We start from the raw sequence: 24,613 nt of genomic DNA, 5'->3' as shown, positions 1-24,613 counted from the left end.
ATCAAAACACAAAGCTGGGAATTTCCCATAATATATAAATTGCAAATATAAAGCAAGATCTATGTGCAAGAATGTCCCTTTAAGCATTGTTTATACTAGCAATAACCTGAAAACCGCCTAAAGTTCCATCATTAGACAATTCTAAATTGTTGAATGCCCATTATCTCTCTCTCTCTCTCTCTCTCTCACACACACACACACACACACACACACACACACACATCTCACATCTTCTTTACTTATTTGTCTATCAAAGGACACTAGGATTGCTTCCATAATTTGCCATTGTAAATAATGCTGCAATTAAAACAAGGATGCAGATATCTTTTTCAGGTAATGTTTCTGTATTCTTTAGGTAAATACCCAGTAGTGGAATTAGTGGGTAATTCTATTTTTAATCTTTTGAAAACCTCCATACTGTTTTCCACATTGGCCACAACAGTTTGCATTCCTACCAACAGTGCGTGAGTGTTCCTTTTTTCCCATATCCTCAACACTTGTTTTTTTGTGTGTTTTTGATTTTAGCCATTTTGACGGGTATAAGGTGATATCTCATTGTTTTTTAAAGATTTATTTGTTTTAGAAAGAGAAGAGGGGCAGACAGAAGGAGAGGGAGAAAAGCAGACTCCCTGCTGAGTGGAGAGCCTGACACAGGGCTCAATCCCATAACCCTGAGACCTGAGGCAAAATCAAGAGTAGGGTGATTATTTTTAACTTTATGGGGAACCTCCGTAATCTTTTCTAGAGTGGCTGCACCAGCTTGCATTCCCACCAACAGTGTGAGACAGTTTCCCTTTCTCCCCATCCTCACCAATACCTGTTGTTTCTTTTGTTATTAATTTTAGCCTTTCTGACAGGGTGCAAGGGGAAGTTTCATTGTAGTTTTGATTTGTGCTTCCCTGATGATGAGTGATATTGAGCATTATATATTATCATATGTTCATTAGCCATCTGTATGTCTACTTTGGAGAAAAATCTGTTCATGTCCTGTGCCCATTTTTTAAGTGTATTATTTGAGGTTTTTCTGGTGTTGAGCAGTATTAGTTCTTTATATATCCTAGATACTAGTCCTTTATTGGATATGTCATTTGCAAATATCTTTTCCCATTCAGTAGGCTGTCTTTTAGTTGTGTTTCTTATTTCTTTTGTGGTCCAGAAGCTTTTTATTTTGATGTAGTCCATGGAGCACAATTTAGAAGCTGAAAAGATTTAAGTAGTGTGTCTGTATGTGATTGTATAAAAATATCTCTAAGATAAACTTAAGTAAAAAAATTTAAGTTTATAGTAGCATCCCTTTTTTTGTAAGTGTATACATATTTTTATTTTGTAAAGTTACTCTGGAAATTACTGACAGTAGTTGCCTTTGGTGTTTAGATTAGGAATTTATAAATAAGGAGGAGGGACTGTAGCTCATTTTACACCTTTCTGAGAGTTTGACTATTTTTTATCAAATGCATTATTAATTCATTTTTACAACAAAAATAAAAGTAAAAAGGTATAGTCTCCATTACTAAATGAAGCCATTGTCAAGTGGAAAGATTAACAGAATTTCACAAAATAAGTTTGAAATCTCAACAACACAAGCTATTGTCTGGACTTATCCTTGAAATAAGACCAAATACTGCATAGCATATGGAACACTGAAGGAGTAAACTGAGGGAAGTGTCAGTTGGATTAGAAATTTTTAATGTTTCTCATTTCAAAGGGGTTGCTTCTGAGTACAAATAGTTTAGTTCTGCAATTAAGTATGAAACATACTTAAAACAGGAAGCTGTGCTTTCAATATCACAGTTTTGTCATCTAGTTCTGTTTTTGAAAGAAAAGCAAAAAACTAAATTCCTAGAAATGTTACTGAAACTGGTAAAGAAGCCAGAAAGTTTCTGTTTATTGTGTTATAATCCATGTAAAAGCAGCATAGTTATATGGTCACTAGGGCCAAGCCTGAGCTTTCACCAAGATTGTCAAGGAATGTACCTGGAATGTTACTATTTTCACAAAATCAACCAAAGAATTGTTTAATATGTCTAACTTACTGAGCCAGTGGTTTAGGCTGTAGGTTTCTTTGTAAAGTGAAAGTGGCCTTAGAGCCCAATTGAAAACAAAACTGATTTTAACATCAGAGCAGAATGTACTTTACCCTTTCTGTCCACCTTTTCATCCTTCTCTAAATCAATATTTCCAATTTTAATGCTATATTGTTGTTTCTACCTTATTTATTTTCTTAGTTATAATATGCTCTTAAGAACCTTAAAAATAACTGTTATTCCCCCATAAGCTTCTACTTAATAGGCACTGTCATAAAAGGTCCTTAAAAAAAAAGATTCTTTCAGTATTGCTAATGTTGAGACCCCAGCACACTTCTAACAAATCAAGTCAGTTTTTGTTTAGTTCAATTTAAGGGATGAATCAGCCTTGGGTGTCTTCTAAATGAATTACAAATTAAATGACTGAGTATGTTGTGTTCTGTTCATTATTCCTTCCATTCTGACAATAATATAGGCTGGCTTGCACTAGAGCATTTGTTGTAATGGAAATATGTGAGAACACTTACACTAACTGTTATGGTGGATTATTTGAATCTACATAGAACCTGATGAGTGTTTATTTTGCTTTCTGTTTTATTTTGAGAATTTCAGCTACAAAAATTACTGTACAATCAATATAGAATGAGAGGCTAATGAGATATTTATGTAAATAACTCTGGGTGCCTGGGTGGCTCAGTTGGTTAAGTATCTTCCTTCTGCTCTGGTCATGATCCCAGAGTCCTGGGATCAAGTCCCACATTGGGCTTCCTGCTCAGCAGGACATCTGCTTCTCCCTCTGCTCCTCACCCCACTCTGGTGCTCTCTCTCTCACTCTCTCTCTCTCTCAAATAAAATCTTTTTAAAAAGTAAAATAAATAAATAACTTGAAGCTTATTCTACTTGATTAAAAATAAACTTGGGTGTCACATTTTGCTTCATTTATTAGGGACATATAATTATTTCAGTACTAGTTCTTTTTTTTTTTTTTTAAGATTTTATTTATTTATTTGACAGAGAGAGAGATCACAAGTAGGCAGAGAGGCAGGCAGAGAGAGAGGAGGAAGCAGTCTCCCTGCAGAGCAGAGAGCCCGATGCGGGGCTTGATCCCAGGACCCTGAGATCATGACCTGAGCCGAAGGCAGCGGCTTAATCCACTGAGCCACCCAGGCGCCCCTCAGTACTAGTTCTTATAACACATGTTGCTTATCAGGTTTTTTAAGTAGAGGAAGAAAAGATTCATCTGCTAAGGAACATACACACAGAACAACTATTATATTTTTTATGAATAGACACATTACTTATATAATCTAAATTCACTCTTTTGGTGGTAAACCATGAATTTATATATTGCTTTCCATCCTGATGTTTAAAGCTCTCTTTCAAAAGGTTGTAGCTTTAAACAATTTTTTGAAGATATTATTTATTTGTCAGAGAGCAAGCACAAGCAGGGGAGTGGCAGTCTAAGGGAGAAACAGCCTTCCTGCTGAGCAAGGAGACCAATGTGGGACTCAATCCCAGGACCCTGGGATCACGCCCTGAACCGAAGGCAGACACTTAACTGAGTCACCCAAGGAATCCCAAGGTTGTAGCTTTAAAACAAATTTGCACTTGTAAGTATTATATCAGTTTTAGCTAGGATAACTCTTTTAAGTCCTATTTTATACATTGTATAGATTATTTTCCATTTTTATTCAAATCCAATTTAAGAGAGGGTTCCATTTTAAATTTCAGTTAGAAAGGGAACATTGAAATCATGTTGTTGGGTGTCTGGTGACTCGGTGGGTTAAGCATCTTCCTTCAGCTAAGTCATGATCTCAGGGTCCTGGGATCTAGCCCCACCTTGGTCTCCCTGCTCACTGGGGAGTCTGCTTCTCCCTCCCCCTGCTTCTGCTCTCTCTCTCTCAAATAAATAAATAAAGTCTTTAAAAAAATGAAAGAAAGAAATCAGTATATGTCTACAAAGTATTTGAGGTGTAGCCTAAAACGAGGGCAGCAACAGAACCTCATACCTTATTCCATGATTTGCAACATTTCTCCTCAACTCAGTCTCAATGGTTTTCTATCACTCTCTTGCTCTCTCATTATTCTCTCATCACAAAAACATGCATACACATACAGGACTTTTCAGGATATATATTTTTAGTTAAAATTTATTTTTGGGTTGTTTTTACTACCCTTTGAGATAATTGGAGACATCATAGGGATGAAGGTACTAGGAAAAAAATCAGATTTCTGTTTCTAGCTCTGCGATGAACATTCTGTGCCCTGTTGAATGAGTCCTCTGACCTTGATTTTCTGACTCCCTTTGGAAAACTGGAAGTCATTATTCTATCATGCTTCTTCTGATTTACTTCCTAGGGGTGCCTCCAGGATTTATTGAATTAAAAAAATACAAATGACCATAGTTTATTGGACTGAAAAACTCTAAGAAACAAAGGATAGGGTTATTGTGAAACTTTCTGAAGCCATAAATCTGATTTTTAAGTCTACATTATCTTCTTACACTTTTTATTTACACTTTTAATTGTAACACTAGTACAAGACATATGTATGGCAAATCTAGATTAATTTATCTAAAAACAACACAGTGATGTGATCCTGTTATTTTAAAAATGTATGTAGTATGAATGTGAATATGTGTATCATAGAAAAAAAGCTTGAAAAATACACATTATAATGTTAACAAGTGCAATTTCCCAGAATTGTGGGTGATTTAAATTCTTTTTTTAAAAATTTATCTGTATTTTCTGCAATGGCAATGCATTATTTAAGTGATTGCAACAATTTAAAATAAATACTACTTAATTTCTAACAGTTAAACATTCTTTACTCATTTTATTCTAGCACACTTTCATGTTACAGAAATAAATATCATGGACAGGCCCATTTCAAAATGGGGGAACACATATTAAGAACTGTGAAATCAGAGGTGCCTGGGTGTCACAGCCAGTTAAGCTCCAATTACTGGTTTCAGCTCAGGTTGTGATCTTAGTGTCCTAATTCTCTATGCTGAGCATGGAGCCTGCTTAAGAATCTCTCTCCCTCTCCTTCTCCCCCTCCCTGCCCCTGTCACTCCCTCTCTTTCAAATAAATTAATTTTAAAAACTGTGAAATTAATTTAGCTACTGTTAGGTGTTGAAAGTAACCTAGCAATATCACCCAGATGGTCCTTTCTATAAAATTCTTTCCTTTTATTACTCTAATTATTTTAAATCTGTTTTAACAGCTACAAGATCGCACTCAGTTCAGTGACCAAGACTTAGCCACCCTTAAGAAGTACTGGGACAACGGAATGACCAGCCTTGGTTCTGTTTGTAGAGAGAAAATTGAAGCAGTTGCTACTGAATTAAATGTTGACTGTGAAATAGTTCGGGTAAGACATTTTCCATAATTTTCATGCTGTGGTTGAAGACTGTCATAAATTAAAGCTTTAAAAAAATTGCACGAGGTACCATAAACAAGAACATCAATAAAGTGAAAAAGATAATCCACAGAATAGAAGGAAATATATTCAAATCACATATCTGATAAGGAACTTTTATTCAGGGCATATAAATATTAACTCTTACATCTTAATAATAAAAAGACAAATAATGAAATTAAAAATGGGCAAAGAATTTGAGTACACATTTATCCATAGGAGATATATAAATGGTCAATAAATACACAGAAATGTTCATCATTTATAATTATGGAAACCAAAACCACAATGAGATACCACTTAATGGCCAATATGATGTCTATAATAAAAAAGACAGATGATAACAAGTGTTGACCAGGATGTGGATAAATTGGAACCATTATACACTTCTGGTGGAAATGTAAAATGTTTTAACCACATTGGAAAATAATCCTCAAAAATTTTAACATAAAGTTATCATAGGACCCAACAATTACACTCTAAATTATATACCCAAAAGAAATGAAATGTTTGTATACTCAAAAACTTACACATGCTTGTTTGTTTTGTTTCTTAAATTCCATATATGAGTGAAATCATATGGTATTTCTGATTCTCTGACTTTTTCACTTACCATAATACTCTGCAGCTCCATTGACATGACTGCAAATGGTAAGATTTCATTCTTTTCTATGACTGAGTAATAATCTATTCATCAGTCAATGGACACTTGTCCTAGTTTCATAATTTAGCTATTATTGATAATGCTGTTATGAACATTGGCCTGCATCTATCCCTTTGGATGAGTATTTTTGTATTCTTCAGGTAAATACATAGTAATGCAACTGCTGGGTCATAGGGTAGTTCTATTTTTAACTTTTTGAGGAACCTCCATGTTGTTTTCCATAGTGGCTGTACCAGTTTGCATTCCATAAACAGTGCAAGAAGGTTCTTCTCTCTCCACATGCTTGCCAACACCTGTTGTTTCTTTATGTTGTTAATTTTAGCCATTTTAACAGGTGTGAAGTGATAGCTCATTGTAGTTTTGGTATTTCCCTGATGGTCAGTAATGGTGAGCATCTTTTCATGTGCCTGTGGGCCAACTGAGTGTCTTCTTTTGAAATGGTCATCTGACCATTTTTGATTGGATTATTCATTTGGGGGTGTTGAATTTGATAAATTCTTTGTAGATTTTGGATACTAAGCCTTCATCAGATATTTCATTGGCCAATATCTTCTCCTATTCCTTGGGTTGACTTTTAGTTTTGTTGATTGTTTCCTTCACTGTGCAGAAGCTTTTTATTTTGATGAAACAAATGAGCATAGGGGAAGGAGAGAGAGAAAAAGAAACCAAGAAACAGATTCTTAACTACAGAAAATAAACTAATAGTTTCAAGGGAGGTGATTGGGAGGATGGCTTAAATAGGTGCTGGGGATTTAAGAAGTACACTTGTGATGAGCATCAGGTTGTATGTAAGTGTTGAATCACTAAATTGTACACCTGAAAGTAATATTAAATGGTATCTTATCTAACTGGAATTAAAAAAACTTTAAAAAACTTTATATATGAATGTTCATAACAGCATTGTTCATAATAATCAAAGTGGGAAAAAAAAACAAGTGTCCATCAAGTGAATGCATAAACAAAATACTATATATGCATATAAATATAAACCTAGACTTTCATCATCTTGTGTAATTCTGTCATAATGTAAATGACTTATAGAGATAGATGATAGATAGATAGATAGGTTATGATTTGATTTTAAAATAGGCAAAGGAACTGAATAGACATTTTTCCAAAGAAGACATACAAATGGCCAAAAAATATACGAAAAGGTACACAACATCATTAATCATCAGGGAAATGCAAATCCAAAGAATAATTAGATTAAAGTGTCAGGATATAAAATCAATGCACAGAAATCAGTTCCATTTCTGTATAACAACAACAGGACAGAAGAAAGAGAAATTAAGGAGTCAATCCCATTTACAATTACACCCAATACTATAAGATACCTAGGAATAAACCTAACCAAAGAGGCTAAGAATCTGTATGCAGAAAACTATAAAGTACTCATGAAAGAAATTGAGGAAGACACAAAGAAATGGAAAAATGTTCCATGCTCCTGGATTGGAAGAATAAATATTGTGAAAATGTCTAGGCTACCTAAAGCAATCTACACATTTAATGCAATCCCTATCAAAATACCATCCATTTTTTTCAAAGAAATGAAACAAATAATCCTAAAATTTATATGGAGCCAGAAAAGACCTCGAATAGCCAACGGAATATTGAAAAAGAAAGCCAACGTTGGTGGCATCACAATTCCGGACTTCAAGCTCTATTACAAAGCTGTCATCATCAAGACAGCATGGTACTGGCACAAAAACAGACACATAGATCAATGGAACAGAATAGAGAGCCCAGAAATAGACCCTCAACTCTATGGTCAACTAATCTTCGACAAAGCAGGAAAGAATGTCCAATGGAAAAAAGACAGCCTCTTCAATAAATGGTGCTGGGAAAATTGGACAGCCACATGCAGAAACATGAAATTGGACCACTTCCTTACACCACACACGAAAATAGACTCAAAATGGGTGGAGGACCTCAATGTGAGAAAGGAATCCATCAAAATCCTTGAGGAGAACACAGGCAGCAACCTCTTCGACCTCAGCCACAGCAACATCTTCCTAGGAACATCGCCAAAGGCAAGGGAAGCAAGGGCAAAAATGAACTATTGGGATTTCATCAAGATCAAAAGCTTTTGCACAGCAAAGGAAACAGTTAACAAAACCAAAAGACAACTGACAGAATGGGAGAAGATATTTGCAAATGACATATCAGATAAAGGGCTAGTATCCAAAATCTACAAGGATCTTAGCAAACTCAACACCCAAAGAACAAACAATCCAATCACGAAATGGGCAGAGGACATGAACAGACATTTATGCAAAGAAGACATCCAGATGGACAACAGACACATGAAAAAGTGTTCCACATCACTCGGCATCAGGAAATACAAATCAAAACCCAATGAGATATCACCTCACACCAGTCAGAATGGCTAAAATTAACAAGCCAGGAAATGAGAGATGCTGGCAAGGATGTGGAGAAAGGGGAACCCTCCTACACTGTTGGTGGGAATGCAAGCTGGTGCAACTACTCTGGAAAACAGCATGGAGGTTCCTTAAAATGTTGAAAATAGAACTACCCGGGCGCCTGGGTGGCTCAGTGGGTTAAGCCGCTGCCTTCGGCTCAGGTCATGATCTCAGGGTCCTGGGATCGAGTCCCGCATCGGGCTCTCTGCTCAGCAGGGAGCCTGCTTCCCTCTCTCTCTCTCTCTCTCTCTGCCTGCCTCTCTGCCTAGTTGTGATTTCTCTCTGTCTTAAAAAAAAAAAAAAAAAAAAAAAAGAAAATAGAACTATCCTATGACCCAGCAATTGCACTACTGGGTATTTACCCTAAAGATAGAAACGTAGTGATCCGAAGGGGCACGTGCACCTGAATGTTTATAGCAGCAATGTCTACAATAGCCAAACTATGGAAAGAACCTAGATGTCCATCAACAGATGAATGGATAAAGAAGATGTGGCATATATACACCATGGAATACTATGCAGCCATCAAAAGAAATGAAATCTTGCCATTTGCGACAACGTGGATGGAACTAGAGGGTACCATGCTTAGTGAAATAAGTCAATCGGAGAAAGACAACTATCATATGATCTCCCTGATATGAGGATGTGGAGATGCAACATGGGGGGTTAGGGGGATAGGAGAAGAATAAATGAAACAAGATGGGATTGGGAGGGAGACAAACCATAAGTGACTCTTAATCTCACAAAACAAACTGGGGGTTGCTGGGGGGAGGTGGGGTTGGGAGAGGGGAAGGGGGGTTATGGACATTGGGGAGGGTATGTGCTATGGTGAGTGCTGTGAAGTGTGTAAACCTGGAGATTCACAGACCTGTACCCCTGGGGATAAAAATACATTATATGTTTATAAAAAAATAAGAAATAAATAAATTTTTTTTGTTTATTTACAGCATAACAGTGTTTATTGTTTTGGCATCACACCCAGTGATCCATGCAGTACATGTCCTCCCTATTACCCACCACCTGGTTCCTCAACCTCCCACCGCCCCGCCCCTTCAAAACCCTCTGGTTGTTTTTCAGAGTCCATAGTCTCTCATGGTTCATCTCCCCTTCCAGTTTCCCTCAACTCCCTCTCCTCTCCATCTCCCCATGTCCTCCATGTTATTTGTTATGCTCCACAAATAAGTGAGACCATATGATACTTGATTCTCTCTGCTTGACTTATTTCACTCAGCATAATCTCTTCCAGTCCCGTCCATGTTGCTACAAAAGTTGGGTATTCATCCTTTCTGATGGAGGCATAATACTCCATTGTGTATGAGATATCACCTCACACCTACTAGGATGACTATTAGCAATTAAATATAAGATAACAACTGTTGGAGAGGATGTGGTAAAATGGGAACCCTTAAACACTATTGATGGGAATGTAAATTGGTGCAGTCAGTATGGAAAACTGTATTGAAGTTCCAAAAAAAAAAAACAACAGACCTAACAATAGAACTGCCATGTGATTCATCAATCCCACCTCTGGATATATACCCAAAGAAGTTTACATCACTATCTCAAAAAGATACCTTCATTCCCATATTCACTGAAGCATTATTCACAATATCCAATATGGAAACAACCTAATGCCCATCAAGAGATGAAAGGATAAAGAAAATGGAGAATATACATACAATGGAATATCATTCAGCCTTAAAAGCCTTGCAACAACATGGATGAAACTGGAGGTTATTATGCTAAGAGAAATAAACCAGACACAGAAGGACAAATGCTACATAATACTACTGATTTTTAATTCATAGAAATGGAGAGTAGAATAGGGATGAGGGTAGGGGGAAATGTGGATGAATTAGTCAAAGCATACAAAGTTCAGTTACACAAGATGATTAAATTCTAGAGATCTACTGCATAGCATGTTGCCTATAGTCAAAAATACTATATTGTATACTTAAAAAATTTTCCAAGAGAGTAGATATTATGAAATGTTATCACAAAATAATAATAATAATAATAATAATAATAATAATAAATAACAGTAGTAATTAAAACATAAGAGGAAAGTTGGTAATGATGTGCAGGTTTATGACTTAGATTTTGGGGGTGGTTTCATGGGTGTATACTTATCTTCAAACCCATTGGGTTGTATACATTAATTATGTAAAGCTTTTTATGCAAGCAAAGATAAAACTACCTTCAATCAATAGGATCTAATGGACATTTATAGAGCACACAACCAAACAACAGTAGCATACACATTTCTTTTAAGTGCCCAGGGAACACCTATCAAGTTAAAATGTATCCTGGACCATTAAGCAAACATCAATAAATTGAAAAAATGAAATCATACAGCATATGTTTCTGACTATATTTGAACCAAAGTACAAGTTAATAATAGAAAGATAACAAGAAGATCTACAAATGCTTGGGAGTTACACAACACATCTCTAAATAATCCACAGGTCAAAGAGGAAATCTAAAGGGAAATAAAAATATGTATATTTGAGGTTTAATTTCTGCTCTTGCATGTGAGAAGCTTGGAGTTTTACTTTATCTTAACACAAAGAAAAAGCTAAAAAATTAATAAATTAACAAATTTTCCTAGATATGCTAGATAAATGAGGTCATAGGGCAAATCACTGATCCCAGGATTGGAAAGATAAGCAGGTGAATATAGAGAATCACAACTTATTGGAGCAGAAATCTCTGTGGGAATCAGTACTAAGGTTAAAAAACAAAATAAAATATAAAGTATAATTGACAAATTGCTGAAGGCTCAGTGTGGAAAGTCTTAGACTTAAAAACTACAGGAAGGGAGGTCAGTCATAAAGGGGTCCCCATATTTTTATGAGTTCTACCTCCAGAAGGTCTATCAAGTTCTCACTGTGAATATGGGTGAAGAACCCCTCATCTAGGTCAGGCAAGGGCAGGAAAAAGTGACTACAGATAATCCCCGATTTCTGATGGTTTGTCTTAAGATTTTCAACTTTACAATGGTGTAAAAGCAATATGTGTTCATTAGAAATCATACTTCAAATTATGAATTTTCATCTTTTCCCAGGCTAGCAATATGTAGTACAATACTCTCTCGTGATAGAAGAAATGAGCCACAACTACCAGTCAAACATGTAACTAGGATAAATGACCAATACACTTACAATCATTCTGTACCATGCAACCATTCTGTTTTTCACATTATATATACTATTCAATAAGTTACATGAAATAGTCAACAATTTTTATAAAATAGGCTTTGTGTTAGATTAGTTGGCCCAACTATAAGCTAATGTGTTCTGAGCATTTCTAAATTAGGCTAGATTAAGCTATGATGTTCAATAGCTTAGGTGTATTAAATACATTTTGACTTACGATATTTTCAAATTATGATGGGTTTATTTGGATGCAAACATACTGTAAGTCAAGGAAAAAGTATATTTTAAAGTATATTTTAAAATGTGTTAAAGCATTCTGTTCTTCTTAACAAGGCCTACATTAAAAAAAAAAAAGAAAAAAAAAAGAAAAACTATTTTACCATAGCCTAACCTACTGGGGATTTCTCAGTGCCTAATCAACCTGGAGGAAGTGAAATAACCAGCTGAAGCTTTCTCTAGCTATTCTGCTCCACTTAAAGTTTGTGGATGGTGCTAAAGAGCACTTGTGAAATTCACAGGCCAGGTGCACAGACTAATTATAATAGTGATAGTAATTGTAAGACTGTAGACTACTTCCCCACACCACATTTTACCACTACTAACTAAAGGGCTGTTTATCAGAGTTCCTTTCACCCAGTACACCGTGTCTGACATTTAAGAAAAAATTAAAAGGTATACTAAAAGGCAAATAAAAAACACCCCATAGTAGAGACAGAGCAAGAATCTGAACCAGATTCAGGTATGAAAAGGATGTTAGAATTACAGACCAGGAATGTAAAGTAACTATGATTGATAGGCTAGGACTATAATTTTTAAAAAGCAGAAAACATGTCAGAACAAACAGATTATGTAAGAAGAGAGATAGAAATCCTAATTGAGAAACAAACAGAAATGTTAATGATCAAAAACAACTGCAACAGAAATGAAGATTGACATTGATGGGCTTATTAGTAGATGGCATGTCTGTGAAAAGAATCTCTGTGGTTAGGGATATGTCAACAGAAACTTCCAAAACAAATAGCAAAAAGATACAAAAGACAGAAATAAAAACAGAACAACATATACAAGAACTGTGGAACAATTCAAAAATATATAACATATGCATAATGGGGATACCAGAAGAAGAAAATAAAACAATAGAAATATTTGAAGCAATAATGACTGAGATATCCCTCAAATAAATGTCAGACACCAAATCATAGATCCAGTAAGCTCAGAGAACTTAGCAGGATAAATGCAAAACAAAACAACAACAAGCAAAACCCCCCCAAAATACACCTAGGTATATCAGATTCATACTGCAGGAAACAGAAAAAGAATAAATCTTGAGAGAAGAAAAAGGGGAAAATATCTTACCTATAGAGAAGCAAATTTAAAAATTATGTCTGATATCTCAGAAATCATGCAAAGGAAAAGAGAGTAAAGCAAAATATTTAAAGTTTTGTTAAAAAATACACACCAACCTAGAATTTTGTATTTATGAAATTATCCTTCAAAAGTGAAGGAGATATAAAATTTTTTCTCAGGCAAGCAAAAATAGTGAGTATTCGTTGTAAGTAGAACTGCTTGCAAGAAATCAAAAAAGTTTTCAGAAAGAAATAAAATGATATAGCTCAAAGACTTGAATCTGTATAAAGGAACAGTGTAAGAGAATAGCAAAGGTAAAAAGACACTCCACAGGATGAACATAAAGGATACTACATATTAAAATTCGTGGGATGCAGCTAAAGTAGTGCTGAGAGTGAAATTTGTAACACTGAGTTATACATTAGCAAAAAGAAAAATCTCAAATCAATAATCTAAGCACTCCATCTCAAAAAACCACAAAAAAGGGACCAAGATAAACACAAAGCAAACAGAGGGAAGGAAATAATAAAGTTCTGAGCAAAACTCAATGGAACTGAAAAAAGTATGATTTACATGAACACACCAAAGGGATACATGCACCACAAAGTTTATAGAAGCATTATCTACATTAGCCAGATTACAGCGAGAGCCCAAGAGATAAATGACTAATGAGTGTAAAAGGAAGATGTGGTATATGTATCTACAGTGGAATATTACTCAGCCATCAAAAGGAATGGAATGAACTCTTGCCTTTGGCAATGACTTGAATGGAGCTAGAGAGTATTATGCTAAGTGAAATCAGTCAGTCAGAGAAAGACAAATACCATATGATTTCACTCATATGTGGAATTTCAGAAAAAAATAGATAAGCATAGGGGAAGGGAAAAAAGAGAGAGAGGGAAGCAAACGATAAGAGATTTTTAGGGATAGGGAACAAACAGGATTGATGGAGGGAGATGGGTGGGGAGGATGGGCTAAATGGCTGATAGCTATTAAGGAGGGCACTTGGGATGAGAACTGGGATTTATATGTAAGTGATGAATCACTAAATTCTACACCTGAAACCAAATTAACCATATGTGTTAACTTATTAGAATTTAAGGTAAAAATTGAATTTAAAAAGACAATAGAATATTACTCAGCCATAAAAAAGAGTGAAACTTGCCATTTCCAACAACATAGATGGAGCTAGAGAGTATTATGCTAAGTGAGAGAAGTCAGTCAAAGAAAGACAAATACTATATGATTTCACTAATATGTGGAATTTAAGAAGCAAAACAAATGAGCAGAGAGAGAGAAAGAAACCCAGAAACGAACTCTTAACTATAGAGAATAAACCCATGGTTACCAGAAGGGAGGCAGGTTGGGGGATGGGCTAACTAGGTGATAAAGATTAATGAATGCACTTGTAATGAGCACTAGGTATTGTATGGGAGTATTGAATCATTATATTGTACACCTGTAACTAATATTATACTCTATGTAAACTGGGATCTGAATAAAAATTTAAAAATAACCCCAAAAATAAAATAATTAAACATAACTTTAACAAAATAGGTACAAGAACTATAAGAGGAAATCCTCAAAACTCTGAAGAAACAAATGAAATATTTAAGCAAATTGAGAGGTTTTTTATGTACATAGATTGACTCAGTATTATCAGTATGTCACTTCTTCACAACTTGATCTATAGATTTAATGAAAACCCAATAATAATCCCTCAAGTTATTTTGTGGATATTGACAAACTGATTCAAAGTTTATATAAAATGGCAACAATATAGAATAGCCAATGAAATATCAAAAGAGAAAAGTCAGAAGACTGACACTGCCAAACTTCAAAACTTAACATAAGCTATACCAATCAACACAATGTGGTATTGGCAAAAGTATAAAAAAAATAAGTGGTAGAGAAGAATAGAGAGACTAGAAGTAGATGCACATAAATATAGTCAGCTTATCTTTGACAAAAGTATTTGGCAAGTGAATGGAAAAATAAATAATTTGTTCTTGAGGTAGAATTGGCTTACAATGTTATATTAGCTTTAGGTGTACAACATATTGACTTATAATTCTATACATTCCTCAATGATCACCCAGATAAGTGTAGTAATTGATTACACACACACACACACACACACACACACACACACACACCTACGTATATGATATATATAATAAACATAAATTTTATTTTATATATATTTTGTTACTTTTTTCTACAAACTTATTACTGAAGTAAAATTGATTCTTTACATTTTTAATTTCAAGTTTTAATTTAAATTCTAGTTAATATATATGGTAAAATTCATTTCATATGTAGAATTTAGTGATTCCTCACTTACATATAACACCCAGTGCTCATCTTAACAAGGTGCCCTGCAAGGGGTGCCTGGGTGGCTCAGTGGGTTAAAGCCTCTGCCTCCGGCTCAGGTCATGATCTCAGGGTCCTGGGAGAGAGTCCTGCATCAGACTCTAGGCTCAGCAGGTAGCCTGCTTCCCTCTCTTTCTCTCTGCTTGTCTCTCTGCCTACTTGTGATCTCTGTCTGTCAAATAAATAAATAAAATCTTTTAAAAACACACACACAAAACAAACAAACATAAGCACAGGCCCTCCTTAATACCCATTACCCATTTAGCCCATCTCCCGTCCACCTCCCTCTGTCAACCCTCAGTTTGTTCTCCATTGTTAAGAGTCTCTTATGGTTTGCTTCTCTCACTCTTTATTTTTCCCCATCCCCTACGTTAATCTATTTTATTTCATAAATTCCATGTATGAGTGAAACCATATGGTATTTTCTTTCACTAATTGACTTATTTTATGTATAATACTCTCTAGCTCCATCCATGTCATTGGAAATGACAAAATTTCATTCCTTTCCATGGCTGAGTAATATTCCATTATATATATATCTCACATCTACTTTTTGTTTTGTTTTGTTTTCAGTTTCAGAGGTAGAGTTTTGTGATTCATCACTTGCATATGACACCCAGTGCTCATTACATCAAGTGCCCTCTTTAATGCCCATCACCCAGTCACCCCATCTTCCCAACCACCTCCCCTCCAGCTATGTTCAGTTTGTTCCCTATAGTTAAGGGTCTCCTATGTTTTGACTCCCTCTCTGATTTTGTCTTATTTAGCACATCTTCTTTATTCATCAGTCATTGGAGAATTGGGCTCTATCCATACTATGGCTATTGTTGATAATATTGCTATAAACACCAGAATCCGTGTGCCCTTTGCATCAGTGTTATTGTATCAAATGGGTAAATTCCTAGTAGTACAATTGCTGGATCAAAAGATAGTTTGACTTTTAACTTTTTCAGGACCGACCCCCCATTTTCTATAGAGATGGCACAAGTTTGTATTCCCATTAACAGTGTAAAAATGTTCCCCTTTGTCACATCCTTGCTAACAGCTATTTCTTATGTTATTAATTTTAGCTATTCTGACAGGTTGTGTGGTAGTATCTCATCATAGTTATGATTTGATGACTGATGTTGAACAACTTTCATGTGTTTGTTAGCCATCTAGATGTCTTCTTTGGAAAAATATCTATTCATGTCTTCTGCCCATTTCTTTAAGATTTTAAGTTTTTTATTTATTTCTTATTTTTTTATAAACATATAATGTATTTTTATCCCCAGGGGTACAGGTCTGTGAATCTCCAGGTTTACACACTTCACAGCACTCACCATAGCACATACCCTCCCCAATGTCCATAACCCCCCTTCCCCTCTCCCAACCCCACCTCCCCCCAGCAACCCCCAGTTTGTTTTGTGAGATTAAGAGTCACTTATGGTTTGTCTCCCTCCCAATCCCATCTTGTTTCATTTATTCTTCTCCTATCCCCCTAACCCCCCATGTTGCATCTCCACATCCTCATATCAGGGAGATCATATGATAGTTGTCTTTCTCCGATTGACTTATTTCACTAAGCATGGTACCCTCTAGTTCCATCCACGTTGTCGCAAATGGCAAGATTTCATTTCTTTTGATGGCTGCATAGTATTCCATGGTGTATATATGCCACATCTTCTTTATCCATTCATCTGTTGATGGACATCTAGGTTCTTTCCATAGTTTGGCTATTGTAGACATTGCTGCTATAAACATTCAGGTGCACGTGCCCCTTCGGATCACTACGTTTCTATCTTTAGGGTAAATACCCAGTAGTGCAATTGCTGGGTCATAGGGTAGTTCTATTTTCAACATTTTAAGGAACCTCCATGCTGTTTTCCAGAGTAGTTGCACCAGCTTGCATTCCCACCAACAGTGTAGGAGGGTTCCCCTTTCTCCACATCCTTGCCAGCATCTCTCATTTCCTGGCTTGTTAATTTTAGCCATTCTGACTGGTGTGAGGTGATATCTCATTGGGTTTTGATTTGTATTTCCTGATGCCGAGTGATGTGGAACACTTTTTCATGTGTCTGTTGTCCATCTGGATGTCTTCTTTGCATAAATGTCTGTTCATGTCCTCTGCCCATTTCGTGATTGGATTGTTTGTTCTTTGGGTGTTGAGTTTGCTAAGATCCTTGTAGATTTTGGATACTAGCCCTTTATCTGATATGTCGTTTGCAAATATCTTCTCCCATTCTGTCAGTTGTCTTTTGGTTTTGTTAACAGCTTTGCTGTGCAAAAGCTTTTGATCTTGATGAAATCCCAATAGTTCATTTTTGCCCTTGCTTCCCTTGCCTTTGGCGATGTTCCTAGGAAGATATTGCTGTGGCTGAGGTCGAAGAGGTTGCTGCCTGTGTTCTCCTCAAGGATTTTGATGGATTCCTTTCTCACATTGAGGTCCTCCACCCATTTTGAGTCTATTTTCGTGTGTGGTGTAAGGAAGTGGTCCAATTTCATGTTTCTGCATGTGGCTGTCCAATTTTCCCAGCACCATTTATTGAAGAGGCTGTCTTTTTTCCATTGGACATTCTTTCCTGCTTTGTCGAAGATTAGTTGACCATAGAGTTGAGGGTCTATTTCTGGGCTCTCTATTCTGTTCCATTGATCTATGTGTCTGTTTTTGTGCCAGTACCATGCTGTCTTGATGATGACAGCTTTGTAATAGAGCTTGAAGTCCGGAATTGTGATGCCACCAACGTTGGCTTTCTTTTTCAATATTCCGTTGGCTATTCGAGGTCTTTTCTGGCTCCATATAAATTTTAGGATTATTTGTTTCATTTCTTTGAAAAAAATGGATGGTATTTTGATAGGGATTGCATTAAATGTGTAGATTGCTTTAGGTAGCCTAGACATTTTCACAATATTTATTCTTCCAATCCAGGAGCATGGAACATTTTTCCATTTCTTTGTGTCTTCCTCAATTTCTTTCATGAGTACTTTATAGTTTTCTGCATACAGATTCTTAGCCTCTTTGGTTAGGTTTATTCCTAGGTATCTTATAGTATTGGGTGTAATTGTAAATGGGATTGACTCCTTAATTTCTCTTTCTTCTGTCCTGTTGTTGTTATACAGAAATGGAACTGATTTCTGTGCATTGATTTTATATCCTGACACTTTACTGAATTCCTGTACAAGTTCTAGCAGATCAGATGAGATCGGGCGCGTTCAGGGTGGTATGGCCGTAGACTTTACTGAATTCCTGTACAAGTTCTAGCAGATTTGGAGTGGAGTGTTTTCAGTTTTCCAAATATAGTATCATATCATCTTCAAAGAGTGATAGTTTGACTTCTCCTTTGCTGATTTGGATGCCTTTAATTTCTTTTTGTTGTCTGATTGCTGAGGCTAGCACTTCTAGTACTATGTTGAATAGCAGTGGTGATAATGGACATCCCTGCCAGGTTCCTGATCTTAGTGGAAAACTTTCAGTTTTTCTCCATTGAGAATGATGTTTGCGGTGGGTTTTTCATAGATGGCTTTGATAATATTGAGGTATGTGCCCTCTATCCCTACACTTTGAAGAGTTTTGATCAGGAAGGGATGCTGTACTTTGTCAAATGCTTTTTCAGCATCTATTGAGAGTATCATATGGTTCTAATTCTTTCTTTTATTAATGTGTTCTATCACATTGATTGATTTGCAGATGTTCAACCAAACTTGCAGCCCTGGAATAAATCCCACTTGGTCGTGGTGAATAATCCTTTTAATGTACTGTTGGATCCTATTGGCTAGTATTTTGTGGGGAATTTTCACATCTGTGTTCATCAAGGATATTGGTCTGTAGTTCTCTTTTTTGGTGGGATCCTTTTCTGGTTTTGGGATCAAGGTGATGCTGGCCTCATAAAATGAGTTTGGAAGTTTTCCTTCCACTTCTATTTTTTGGAACAGTTTCAGGAGAATAGGAATTAGTTCTTCTTCAGTGTTTGGTAGAATTCCCCTGGGAAGCCATCTGGCCCTGGGCTTTTGTTTGTTTGGAGATTTTTGATGACTGTTTCAATCTCCTTACTGGTTATGGACCTGTTCAGGTTTTGTATTTCTTCCTGGTTCAGTGTGGTAGTTTATATGTCTCTAGGAATGCATCCATTTCTTCCAGATTGTCAGATTTGTTGGCGTAGAGTTGCTCATAGTATGTTCTTATAATTTTCTGTATTTCTTTGATGTTAGTTGTGATCTCTCCTCTTTCATTCATGATTTTATTTATTTGGGTCCTTTCTCTTTTCTTTTTGATAAGTCTGGCCAGGGGGTTATCAATCTTTTTGATTCTTTCAAAGAACCAGCTCCTAGTTTCATTGATTTTTTTCTACTCTTTTTTTGTTTGTTTGTTTCTATTTCATTGATTTCTGCTCTGATCTTTATGAGTTCTCTTCTGCTGGGTTTAAGGTTTCTTTCTTGTTCTTTCTCCAGCTCCATTAGGTGTAGGGTTAGTTTGTGTACTTGAGACCTTTCTTGTTTCTTGAGAAAGGCTTCTAGTGCTATATATTTTCCTCTCAGGACTGCCTTTGCTGTGTCCCACAGATTTTGAATCATTGTGTTTTCATTATCATTTGTTTCCATGAATTTTTCAATTCTTCTTTAATTTCCTGGTTGACCCATTCATTCTTTAGAAGGATGCTGTTTAGTCTCCATGTATTTGAGTTCTTTCCAGCTTACCTCTTGTGATTGAGTTCTAGCTTCAGAGCATTGTGGTCTGAAAATATAAAGGGAATCATCCTAATCTTTTGATACCAGTTGAGACCTGATTTATGACCCAGGATGTGATCTATTCTGGAGAAGGTTCCATGTGCACTAGAGAAGAATGTGTATTCTGTTGCTTTGGGATGAAATGTTCTGAATATATCTGTGATATCCATCTGGTCCAGTGTGTCATTTAAGGCCTTTATTTCCTTGTTGATCTTTTGCTTCGATGATCTGTCCATTTCAGTGAGGGGAGTGTTAAAGTCCCCTACTATTATTGTATTATTATTGATGTGTTTCTTTGATTTTGTTATTAATTGGTTGATATAGTTGGCTGCTCCCATGATAGGGGCATAGATATTTAAAATTGTTAGATCTTCTAGTTGGACAGACCCTTTGAGTATGATATAGTGTCCTTCCTCATCTCTTATTATAGTCTTTGGCTTAAAATCTAATTGAACTTATATAAGGATTGCCACTCCAGCTTTCTTCTGATGCCCATTAGCATGGTAAATTGTTTTCCAACCCCTCACTTCATTTTTTTTTAAGATTTTATTTATTTATTTGACAGAGACAGATCACAAGTAGGCAGATAGGCAGGCAGAGAGAGAGAGAGAGAGAGGGAAGCAGGCTCCCTGCTGAGCAGAGGGACCGATGCGGGACTTCATCCCAGGACCCTGAGATCATGACCTGAGCCGAAGGCAGCGGCTTAACCCACTGAGCCACCCAGGTGCCCCACCCCCTCACTTTAAATCTGGAGGTGTCTTTGCATCTAAAATGAGTTTCTTGTAGGCAACATATAGATGGGTTTTGTTTTTTTATCCATTCTGATACCCTGTGTCTTTTGATTGGGGCATTTAGCCCATTAACTTTCAGGGTAACTATTGAGAGATATGAATTTAGTGCCATTATTAGCCTGTAAGGTGACTGTTACTGTATATTGTCTCTGTAACTTTTTGATCTACTACTTTTAGGCTCTCTCTTTGCTTAGAGGACCCCTTTCAATATTTCCTGTAGAGCTGGTTTGGTGTTTGAAAATTCTTTCAGTTTTTGTTTGTCCTGGAAGCTTTTGATCTCTCCTTCTATTTTCAATGATAGCCTAGCTGGATAGAGTATTCTTGGCTGCATGTTTTTCTCGTTTAGTGCTCTGAATATATCATGCCAGCTCTTTCTGGCCTTGCAGGTCTCTTTGGATAAGTCTGCTACCAATCTAATATTTTTACCATTGTATGTTATAGACTTCTTTTCCCGGGCTGCTTTCAGGATTTTTTCTTTGTCACTAAGCCTTGTAAATTTTACTATTAGGTGACGGGGTGTGGGCCTATTCTTGTTGATTTTGAGGGAAGTTCTCTGCACCGCCTGGATTTTGATGCTTGTTCTCTTTGCCATATTAGGGAAATTCTCTCCAATAATTCTCTCCAATAGACCTTCTGCTCCCCTCTCTCTTTCTTCTTCTTCTGGAATCCCAATTATTCTAATGTTGTTTCGTCTTATGGTGTCACTTATCTCTCGAATTCTGCCCTCGTGTTCCAGTAGCTGTTTGTTCCTCTTTTGCTTGGCTTCTTTATTCTCTGTCATTTGGTCTTCTATATCACTAATTCTTTCTTCTGCCTCATTTATCCTAGCAGTGAGAACCTCCATTTTTGATTGCACCTCATTAATAGCTTTTTTGATTTCAACTTGGTTAGATTTTCGTTCTTTAATTTCTCCAGAAAGGGCTTTTATATCTCCAGAGAGGGTTTCTCTAATATCTTCCATGCCTTTTTTGAGCCCAGCTAAAACCTTCAGAATCGTCATTCTGAACTCTTGATCTGACAGATTACCAATGTCTGTGTTGATTCGGTCCCTAGCCTTCGGTATTGCCTCTTGTTCTTTTGTTTGTGGTGATTTTTTCTGCCTTGTCATTTTGTCCAGATAAGAGGATATGAAGGATCAAATAAAATACTAAAGGGTGGCACACACCCCAGAAAAATGCACTGTAACCAAATCAGAAGAGACCCCAAATTGTGGGGGGGAGAAAGGGGATAAAAAGCGGTTCAGAAAAAAAAGAAAAAAATTTAAAAAATAAAACAATGAAAAAATACAAAAAAGAAAGAAAATATATATATTAGATAAACTAGTCAAAAAACGTTAAAAATAAAAGGGTAAAATTTTTTAAAAATTTAGCAGAAGAAAAAAGAAAGAAAAAAAATTGAAAAAAAAATTGAATTAACTGCAAGACTAAAGAATCATGGGGAGAAAGCCATGAGTTCCGTGCTTTGCTTTCTCCTCCTCTGGAATTCCACTGCTGTCCTAGGTATTGGACCTGCTTTCCTTGGTAGATGAACTTCGTCCTGGCTGGATATTTTGTTGATCTTCTGGGGGAGGGGCCTGTTGTAGTGACTCAAGTGTCTTTGCCGGAGGCAGAATTGCACAACTCTTACCAGAGGCCAGACTATGTAATCCGCTCGGGTTCGCTTTTGGGAGCTTTTGTTCCTTGAACACTTTCTGTAGAGTTCTGGAGGACAGAATGAAAATGGCAGCCTCCCAGTCTCCGGCCCGGAGGAGCCGAGAGCCCGGGGCCCCACTCCTCAGTGCACCCCCATAGAACAGCACCCAATCACTCCCGTATCCCCAGCCTCCAGCCGTGCTCTGATCTTACCCAGCCTGCAACAGGTTCAAAGTAACCCAGCTGAGAGTTCAGTCCTTGGCTCTGTCTCTGTAGCTGGCTTCTCCGTTCTAATACCTGCGAGCTCTGCGACACTCCAACACCCCCGATCCTTCTGTGACCCTGTGGGACCTGGGGCCATGCTGACCCTGCATGGGCTTCACCCCGGTTTAGCCTCCGGAGCAATGTCCCTCAGTGGAACAGACTTTTAAAAGTCCTGATTTTGTGCTCCATTGCTCCACTGCTTGCCGGTAGCCATCCCCTCCCCCGGCGGTCTATCTTCCCGTCATTTTGGATTCACTTCTCCGCCAGTCCTACCTTTCCAAAAGTGGTTGATTTTCTGTTTTTAGAATTGCTGTTCTTCTTCTCTTTGATCTCCCGTTGGATTTGTAGGTGTTTGCAATGTTTAGATAAGCTACCTAGCTGATCTCCTGCTACCTGATGTAATCTCAGCCTGCTACTTCTCCGCCATCTTGACTCCTCCCCTTCTGCCCATTTCTTAACTGAATTATTTATTTTTGTGGTTGTTGAGTTTGATAAGTTCTTTATAGATTTGGGATGCTATCAGATATATCATTTGCTAATATCTTCTCCCATTCTTTAGGTCGTCTCTTAGTTTTGGTAATTGTTTCCTTCACTCCTCAGAAGGTTTTTTTTTTAATCTGGATGAAGTCCCAATATTTCATTTTTGTTTTTGTTTCCCTTGCCTCCAGAGATGTGTTTAGCAAGAAGTTGCTGTGGCCAAGTTCAAAGAGGTTACTTTGAGTGTTTTCCTCCAAGATTTTGATTATTTCCTGTTTCACAATTGGGTTTTTCATCCATTTTTAATTTATTTCTGTGTATGGTGTAAGAATGTGGTCCAGTTTCATTCTTTTGCATGTTGCTGTCCAGTTTTCTCAACACTATTTGTTGAAGAGATTGTCTTTTTTACATTGGATAGTTTTTTGTACATTGACAAAGAATAGTTAACCATATAGTCATGGGTACATTTCTGGGATGTCTATTCTGTTCCACTGATCTACATAACTTTTTCTTCCAGTAGCCTACTGTCTTGATGACTACAGCTTTGTAATATAGCTTGAAGTCCAGAATTGTAATGCCTTCAACTTTGCTTTTCTTTTTCAACATTGCTTTGGCTATTTGGGGTCTTTTGTAGGTCCATGCATATTTGAGGATTGTTTGTTCTAGCTCTGTGAAAAATGCTGGGGATGATTGGTTTAAATATGTATATTGCTTTGGATAGTATAGAAATTTCAACAATATTTGTTATTCCATTCCATGAGGATGGAATATCATTCCATTTCTTTGTGTCCTCTTCAATTACTTTCATTAGTGTTCTACAGTTTTCAGAAGAAAGATATTTTATCTCTTTAGTTAGGTTTATTCCTGGTATCTTATGGTTTTGGGTGCAATTGTAAATGGGATTGATTCTTTGATTTCTCTTCCAGTTGCTTCATTACTGGTGTATGGTAATGCAACTGATTTCTGTACCTTGATTTTATATCTTGTCATTTTCCTGAATTTGTGTTTCTGTTCTTATAATTTTTTGGTGGTGTCTTTTCGGTTTTCTCCATAGCATATCATGTCATCTGTGAATATTGAACATTTATTTGGCTTTTTTCCTTGTGGATTTAATGCCTTTAGTTTTCTTTTGTTGTCTGATTGCTAAGGCTAGAACTTCCAATTTTATGTTAAGTAACAATGATGAGAGTGGACATCCCCGTCCTATTCTTGACCATAAAGGAAAATCTTTCAGTTTTTGCCCAATGAAGTTGACATTAGCTGTGGGTCTTTCATACATAAACTTTATGATGTTGAAGTATGTTCCCCCTATCCCTGCTGTGCTGAGGTATTTTATGAGAAT

The 24,613-nt window shown here is 36.5% G+C and overlaps 1 protein-coding gene across 1 annotated transcript in view; it reads left to right on the top strand.

Annotated features, from left to right (window-relative positions):
• Nucleotides 1–24,613, top strand: part of HDX (highly divergent homeobox) — a 227,238-nt gene that overhangs the window by 155,484 nt on the left and 47,141 nt on the right. Inside the window, exon 5 of the mRNA XM_045995799.1 lies at nt 5,251–5,397. Within this exon, the coding sequence (XP_045851755.1) occupies nt 5,251–5,397 (147 nt within the window). The remainder of the gene's footprint in view (nt 1–5,250; nt 5,398–24,613) is intronic.

Source organism: Meles meles, chromosome X, assembly GCF_922984935.1.
Source record: "Meles meles chromosome X, mMelMel3.1 paternal haplotype, whole genome shotgun sequence".
Classification (NCBI taxonomy): domain Eukaryota; kingdom Metazoa; phylum Chordata; class Mammalia; order Carnivora; family Mustelidae; genus Meles; species Meles meles.
Note: the sequence above shows the minus strand (reverse complement) of the source record. Positions and strands in the feature narration are given on the sequence as shown.